This window comes from Alligator sinensis, unplaced genomic scaffold (genome assembly GCF_000455745.1).
Source record: "Alligator sinensis unplaced genomic scaffold, ASM45574v1 scaffold460_2, whole genome shotgun sequence".
NCBI lineage: Eukaryota > Metazoa > Chordata > Crocodylia > Alligatoridae > Alligator > Alligator sinensis.
Genome location: NW_005842668.1, coordinates 261269 through 270180, shown reverse-complemented (window position 1 = coordinate 270180; position 8912 = coordinate 261269). Strand labels below are relative to the sequence as shown.

Genomic DNA, 8912 nt, shown 5'->3' with positions numbered 1-8912 from the left:
GAACCACTCCAAGGATACAATTTCCTACCCGGAGGTTTTAGTTCTTTGTGGTCCTGTGTATCCCCTTAATATTTTGATCATTTGTCTACCTATTAAAAGGAGCAACATGCCCAGGTTAACAGGGGTGGTCAGTTAGGCCAAGGAATAAGATGTCTGCAATGCAAGCTCTACTTAGGTTTACAAGGTATTGGTCATGCATAAACCCCTATAGGATCCTAGCAGGCATTTAAACATTTAGTTGATGTAAGGTCACGTTGCTAATGAACTGACTGCTGAATGGACTATAGCCAGCTTGAATCAGTGGTAGGTTCTGCATCTGATGTCATAAGGCTCAATAACCATTTCAAATCAATGGTCATCCACTTTAACTCTTTTTGCCCTCAAGGAAAGATGCTGCAAAGATAAAAAAAAAGAAAGAAAAAAAGTTTAGTATATGCAGTCCATTGAATCTTCAAGCCCAAATTGAGTTAAATCCATACCAGCATCAGAATACTTCAACAGACTAAAAATTAGGATTTATTTTTTTAAACGCACCGAATAAATCTCAAAGCTCCTCCAGAAATACATCTAGAAACTTCACATGCCAAACTTCTCCCAAGGTCCCACAATTTTGTAAGTACATGTATTAGCAAAATTTGCAACTGGAAGCAAACTCTGAATTTATACATATACTACTTTTGTATGTATACAAGAAAATATAATCTTATGCTCCTAACTTCAGCAGGTCAGCAGGTGCAATTGCTAGATGCATACATGCAAACTAGAAAATTTAGTAATTTACATGCATTACAACTGCAGCTGCAGCTCTGTTGGTCCTTTGCATACTTCATCCATAAATACAATAGGGAAAAATTCCATGGAGAAACTGCAAAGGAAAGGAAGGACCAAGAAAGTAAGATGACCAAGAGCTGAAGTGCAGGCAACTGCTCATACATGTGACCAAACCATACAGGGGGAAAAAAACCTTTTGAGAATGTAAGTAGCTCCCTGCTCAGGAAAGTTTTGTTTTTTAAATCTGTTTTAAGAGTCAGGAGTCCAATGCTCCTAGAACCACTTGCTGCTGCATACAGATTTCAGTGACATATGCTTTCTATAATCAGTATCTTGACCCAAGCTGTTTCAGCACAGGACAACAAATATTTTGTTTTATTTTTATTGTTTACTTGCTGTATTCAAACAGCAGTGCTTTTGATAACATCCATGCACATAATTTTATGGTGTATCTAATGTAGAACAGGTTCTGGCACCTGTAGGCCACATAAGAGAATCAGCATAGCTCTTTATAAAGTGTTAATAATCCATTATTTGTGTGTTTCAACAAGTATATAGGATATTTCAGCAAAGCGTACCTCTTTAGAAGATCTTGTTATCTGTATCTCCCTGGACTCACCTATTACTGGTATTGAGAGAAAAGATCTGTATTCCTTAAACTCAGGAAAGTCTGACTTATTCTTAAACATCCCTAATGTACACACTTACCAAAGCCTGTTTCACAGAGGACTGCAGTTCATAATCAACTGCCTATATGTGGATTAGATGGCTGCAAAGCAAATAGCACCTACAGCCACGCTGGTGTGGTAACAGTGTCAATACAGATAACGTTTACTTTGTAATCTGAAGGGAAACATACAGACATACCTGAAATGGCTTTAACCTAACTTGTCCAGGAACTAGCAGAATTGAAGGCATATTAGTACAGAGTATAGCACTGAGCACCCATGAATATATATGTTCAGCAGCTTCAGCAAGTGCCACCATGGATATCCACAATGATCACTTCTTAACATACAGGCATCTTTGTGAATCTGTATCATCATTATATGGCCAGCATGTTTCTGATCTTACAGAGAATGGGATTACCAGAAGGCAATACCTTGAAAAGGCTTAGTAATAATACCTAGCATATTCAAAAACCCCGAAGGAATGTGTTTATTCTCTCCACTCGCCATCACCCTTCTCCTTCCACTGTTTCCACTCTGCAGTTTTTTCTGCTATACAGAATGGAGAGAGAACCACAAGAAGGCTTTCATTCTTTCCCCACCCCACATCTTGCCTCCTATTCTTAATGACCTCTCTTCCTTTTCTATTCACCCTGTAGCGATTGTACACAGGACTTCAAGATTTAATGAAAGATCCTATAATACGATGAAGTTGCTTATTCTTATTTATAACAAAATTTTACAGTTTAGCTAATCACTGTAAAAAAAAAAAAGGAACATTTAAACATGGAACACCCCCTCTGGATGAACCACTGAATATCAGATTGCCAAACACCTGCTTAAAACAAAACCCTGTCCCAATCTTTGGGAGGTTGGATTACAAGATGTTGTAACATCACATGTAATAAGACACAAGAATGTTTGAGTCACAAGGATGTTTGATTCCAGAGGCAGTGTTGATACAACTGCAGTGTTGCCTCATTTCCTCTTTACGCCATCCTTGAGGCACATAGAAACAAAAGAGCTCCAGGTTCTGCCCTGCCCTGTAGTGTTATTACTACCTTAAGTCAAGGGCATGATGTAATCTGGGGCAGAGAAACTTCAGTTACCTGAAGAACGCATTTACTGCATGAAACATATCTGGATGCAATTACATAATTCAACTTGGATACCATTTTTAAAATCTCTTAAAACACATTTCATGAAGGGGTACCCATTCTACTGTTCTTTTCTCCTTGTATTGCTGTCTTGCTATCAAATAAATTCAGAGCATTTCCATATTACTAGGGTCTAATAGGCATGGCAAACCTCTCTTTTTAAAGAGATACACATCTCTAGAAAGTTCATGAACGTCACCCAGAAAAGTAAAGATTTGGTTTTCAAAAGGTCAAGTGCACAAATATGCATACAAAAGTGGATTCCCTCATTCATATCAGATACATGCGGTTATCAGACTATTCATTTTGCACGTCTATATGCAATTGTATTTGCTCGAGTAAATTAAGCATATAAAGGCATGTTTTTCAATTTCTCTTCAGAAAAAATGATACCTACATTTCTGTTAGTTATCCTGCCACTGAACAAAAAACAATTTTTCTGATCTGTGAATGATTTCAGAAGTTTCCCTATTCTGCAGCAGGACAAGATCAAGACCCTTCTAATTTTTTATTTTATTTTTGCACATACACACAACAAAGACATCAACCTAGAACAGGTAAGTGCCCAGTGGATAGGGCACTCACAAGAGATGTGGGAACCTGAAGCTTGAGTCCGTGATTTAACAAATTCAGACATAAGTCTTGAATTTGGATCTCTCATGTTCTTGGCAAGTAACACGTCAGACTTGCTAGCTTTTGTGGAGCACTTCCCTCTGTTTGTGACCAGAAATACCATTTTGGAAGTGAGAAGCCTTACTGATTGACAGAAGCCTTACTGATTGACAGTGTCCTCTGCATTCCCAAGTTTTATGGAGATCTCATGATGAGGAGAAAGAGGTTGCTTAACACTACTACATACTTTACTTCCTCTCAGATTCCATTAAGGTTAGCACTCAGTAATTACTCTTTCTTCCTTATAGGATCTCACATGTAGTATCCATTTGTTCAACACCATTGCTCAGTGTTTACATTCGGTGTACAGACTTGTGATATAACTTGCAACAGTGTCACTGACACACTGCCTATATTCTACAGCGAGTCTACTTTTACAATAGCCAGTGAATAGAGGATCCAGAGGATTGACAGTTGCCAAGAATAAGAATAAAGTAAGTAGATGAAAACAAACTGGCTCAAGTTCAGCTTTAAAAGGACAGCTGTGATAAAGGTTGACAGAAAGGGGTGGCAGCTACCAAAGATAAATATGTATACTTACACACATGCACACTAGCATATATATACTGCTTATATACACATATATTCTACTACTTTGCGTCTGTGTGTATGTATATCTATCTATCCATCCATCCGTGCACACACAACTTATATACTGCTTTATATATTGATAACAATGCAACATGTAGTGGAATGCTGAACAAATGAGCTCCAACCAACCACTTCAAAAGGGGACAAGGAGATGCCATTAAGGGCGCAGACAGAAATGCAGCTCCCAGCAGTAACTCAGAATGTTTTCTGCAAAGCGTTCTGAGTTACAATGTTACCCCAGACAAAACAGAAGTTCACTGTTGGTTCTAGGGAGGAGGGGACTTTAGCTGCAGGCTGGAAACCTGCACCCAGGTTCCCATAGCAATGGCCACAGCTCTCTGCCAGTGCCGGCTGTTTTCAGAATGGAAAGGGGGAAAGGCAATGGAGGGAGCTCATTCTTGGGGCTCCTCAGCTGGTGCTGAGGGAGGGGGGCATGAATTGGAGCCCCCCCCACCTTAGAGGGAACTGCAGTACACCTGCCCCACCATCCAGTGGGGGGCTGAAAAAACCCCAGACTGAACTTCCTCTGCTCCCTTTCCCCACTCCCATTCTGAAAACAGCAACAAACTGGGAGCTCCGCAAACACAAATTACAGAAGACACTACATTTTTAAATGTCTTCATCTGATACCTCATGCAATGAGGGGTCAGATTTTCTCCCAACTGGACATTTTTTAAGCTGTCTGCAGTTGTGCACTTGTGTTTGGTCACAGCTATAAGCTGCTTTCTGTGGCCAGATCAGGCAAAAATTGTCACTTCTGTCTGAGCCCTAGGAGAGGGCCTCAGCTGTTGCACTGAATCTGTCACCTCTGTGAGCTTCTTTAGAGATACAAAAGAGTCAAATGACCATAAATTTAACCTTGAAACAGGAATACAATTCCAACGGTTTTGCTACCTTAATATCTCCCTACCTCACAGTGATAGAGCAGCTTCAGCATGCAGTCACAGATGGACTGCACATCTGCATAACAGCATTCTGCTTCACATGCACACATTCTGTGGATAAAACCTACAACGTGATATGCCACCTGCTGCTACTCTTGTATTCTCAGATAGCGAATGCTTGAAAGGCCTCAATTCATGCAATGGCAGTCAAGGACACTGGAAAATCTCTTTTGTAAGGGTGGTCCACAGTGACCATCACAACAATCTAGGTAACTGCTACAAGCTGTTCTTAGGGTTATCCCTGAAGGGCGTTCAGGAGGTTTAAACGGGGAGGTGGGGAATGAAGAAAACCAAAATAACACGACAGGTTGCCTCCTGATCTATGATGAGCTTCTTCAGCCACTGTCCCTCATGTTCTGCCTAACTACCAGTTTGCATTTGAATGCTGTTCACAGATGTAATGATGAAATCTATGAATAGTAGTCTAGGGTCCTGCTACCTAAAATGTCACCTTTTCCCCCCATGTCTTTCTGAAGATGTTAACATCTAAGTGCTTTTGTTGCTCCTACTTTATCTGCTGGCATCACTCTCTCCTGTAAAGCTTACTCCCATTAGTGTTCTAGGGCTAAAGTTAGTTTGCCAGTTTCAGGGCTTAGTACAAATCATGTTTTAATTTTGTGTTCAGCCAAAAAGGCACCAACTTTGGTGGCAGGGTAGAGGGGGAGGAAGAAGGGGACATCACATTCCTGTCTGAAAATGTGGTGTCTATCATGCCAAGATGGCTAATTCCTATTATTTTGCTTAGTTTATTGCATGCAGTAGATCAGGTGTTGGCAAACCCCAGTATGCGTGCTGAGCATGGCACGTGAGGCCATTTTGCTCGGCATGCCACAGTCAGCCACGGCTCTAGGTAGCTGCTCCCAGCAGGGCTTGTAGTGTCCCAGCTGCCTGCTAGGAGCAGCCTGGGCTCCGGGCTGGCAGCAGCTACCCAGAGCCAGGGCCAGCTGCAGCTGGGAGGCTGCAAACAGCTGCGCCGGGCTCTGGAGCCCTGGTATCAGCTCTGTACCAGCGCGTGCACGCGCACCTCGGAGCGGGCAGTGGGGGAGAGGCCCGAGGCAGCGCAACCCTGGTCTCTCCCGTGCTCCCAGCACAGAGCTGATGGCTGGGCTCCGGAGCCCGGCACAGCTGTTGTAGCCAGCCTAGGCTCTGGGCAGCTGCAGCAAGCAGCTGGCTGGCTTCCAACAGCTGTGCTGGGCTCCACAGCTCTGGCATCAGCTCCACACGTGCACAGTCGCTGCCAGCATGGAGCTGATTCCGCTGTCCCAGCGGCAGCCAGCCCCAGCTATGGGTAGCTGCTGCCAGCCAGGAGCCTGGGCTGCCCCCCAGCAGGCATCTGGGATGCTGCAAGCCCTGCTGGGAGCAGCCTGGGCTCCAGCAGCTACCCAGAGCTGGGGTAGCTGCTGACAGCCACAGAGCCTGGGCTGGGGGGCAGGGCATCCTGCCATGTACCCCCTGCCCTCACTTTGTTTTTCTGGCATACTGGCACTCCGACACCTGCCAAGGTAGGCATTGTAGTGTTTTTCGGCACTCCGGCCAAAAAAACGTTGCCTACCCCTGCAGTAGATAGTCTTGTGCGAGTAGGGAATCAAACATACCCCGAAACAACCCTCCCCAAAATCCAGCCTAACTTTAATTAGCATAGTTCTTTGTTATGGTGCCTACAGACTTCAGAACTGCATGGTCCATAAATTCATTTGCTTCAAATGAAGCAGAGCCAGGGAACAAATCCTAATAAAAAGGGGCCAACTCATGCATCTACCCAGTTTACATTTATTTGCTCGAAATAATAAATTGCACAGAAATGTGTGCTATACACAGAAAAGTTCCTGATTTTTTTAAATTTGTATACACAGAGCCTCCAGAAAGTCACAGCTGCTGACAGAAGACATACTGAATACCTATACTCAGGTGCAAAATAGCTCAAAGCTGAATTTCTGCAGGAACTGAAAATGGAGAAATGCAACTTTGAGCCAGATTTAGAAAGACCGTATGTTCTCCATTCTAGCAAAAACTGCTTGCTCTGGTTTATATAAAAAAGTGTTATAACGATTTAAACCCCAATTCACTGCTATTCCTGCAGAACAAAATCACACACACTAATATTTACAGCTTAGAGTACAAGAGCTGCCAATACGGCACTGGTACCGTTTGGGGTCTATGTCGATTCCGTACCGTTCCTTGTTGGTAAAAGTGAGGTGCCAGTTCCAATAACCAAGCAGATTCAATAGCAGTCACATCTCTCATGTAGTACTTGGAGGTCTGTATGACCTCATTGTAGACTACCCTGAAAACACAGAGATGGGAAAAAATTAAACCAATTTTAAAAGCAATGATTAAAATAGCTTGGATTATATAAACTTTCTACATCTTATTTATTTCACATATGAAGTGGTCTGGGTAGTATTTGCTGTCAGGGAAGAGACCCCATTGTTTGTTATATGCCCTCTGTATTCTCCCAAAGGCACTCAGGGTACTGTATGGGGCAATAAGACAACTTCTAAAAATTCCAGTGAAAAAATCTTAAGAAACCTACCAGGAAGAACAGATGAAAAAACTTGTCACAAGGAAAAGGAATGGTTAGTTTACAGTTTGAGGTCAAGGAATGCTTGCATAAAGCATTTCCTAAGGATGATTTTAAGTATCATGAAGAGGGTACAAGAAAGAGACATGCTAAGGAGTGGATAAAAAACTGAAGTACATTAGCCTTTAAGCACAACTCACAACATAACCTGATAATAGAGCCCTAAGAGGTGGGTGGTATCTAGTTAGGAGTAAGTTTAATGGAGGAGGGCTCTGCATGAAGCCTGGGCATATACCATCCAGAGCTTAGGAAACCAATCTGCCATGTCCTATGCAGCCCTGTAAAGAAAGCAAGCAAGCAAGTTATTTGTAAGACTGCCTCCCTATGGAGGTCATTTAACAAGAATCTACAAATTCGTACTGTGTTCCTTCACCCAGCCAACCCATAACTTCATCAGGGATGCTGGATGCAGGTACTATTCCAGTTAAGGAATTCATGACACCCCCACTTAAGCATGAGTCTTAGACATGACAAACACTCCACCCATTGATTATTACTTTGCTATTGTGTGTGTGTGAGAGGGAGAGAGAGAGAGAAATGCTCACCTACATCCCACATTTATTAAAATAGATCCTCCAGCCAGACAGCATTTTTGCAGCCTCATAATAGCACATTATTAACTCAATTAACCCTGTTTGCATTGGAAAGAGCAATCGTAATTTGGCTCTTTACAACGTGTACTGAACAGCATTGCAATTAAAATATCTTAAGATTGCTTTTTTTAACTCAACATATACATGCAAGCAGCTTAAATACAGTCATATAGTTTAAGATAATACATAGCCCATGCCCTTTCCTTGCTGGTTATTTAACATCCTCGTTTTTACTTTAAATATTGAAAATGGTCCCTACTCTTGGGTATCAGAGCACTTTGTAATCTAATGTATTTATCCTTCCAATACCCCTTTGAGTTAGGGGAGTGTGTTATTTCTATTTTACAGGAGAAAAAAACAGACACCAAAATAATAAGGGCTAGTTCCACAAAGGGACTGAGGTATGAATAATTGAATTAAAGTGAGCTAAAAAAGGTAGGGACTTACCACACAAGAGATGCTGTATAGCAACTTGTTTACATGCCCACAGCAAGTGAGAGGAAAAGTAGGGCAGCTAATGAAACACAGCAAAGGTGCCCTGGCTTAGCTTTCCCTTGCTGTAGGATGACTGCATAACAGTATTTCTATGGTAAGTCTCCATCCCATCAACTTCATATAATTTGATCATTTGTTCACACACATAGGCAGATTCCAGGAGCTCCGCCCCACCCCATCACACCCAACTGCCTCCTAATCCCATCAGCATATGAAGTCCAAAGGCTCACATTTTGGCAGCTTCTCTATTTGCCTAGATTTTCTGTTTCTGTTACATTCAAAAGTGCTTCAGTTTTGAGAGAACAGTCAATCAGTGACCGCATAAAATATACTGTCATTGGATAAAATATCTGCATGGCTCCTGAAACACAGACTGTAACCCAGGTCTCCCCTGCTTCCAGGGCAGCATCCCCACAACTAGACCAGAGTCACACTTGCTC

The 8912-nt window shown here is 42.3% G+C and overlaps 1 protein-coding gene across 1 annotated transcript in view; it reads right to left on the bottom strand.

Annotated features, from left to right (window-relative positions):
* Nucleotides 1-6: 6 nt before the first annotated feature.
* Nucleotides 7-8912, bottom strand: part of DHX35 (DEAH-box helicase 35) — a 46637-nt gene continuing 37731 nt past the window's right edge. The window contains exons 21-22 of the mRNA XM_006033841.1: nt 6976-7087; nt 7-393 (exon numbers count right to left, since the gene is read on the bottom strand). Of these exons, the coding sequence (XP_006033903.1) occupies nt 349-393; nt 6976-7087 (157 nt within the window). The 3' untranslated portion in view covers nt 7-348. The remainder of the gene's footprint in view (nt 394-6975; nt 7088-8912) is intronic.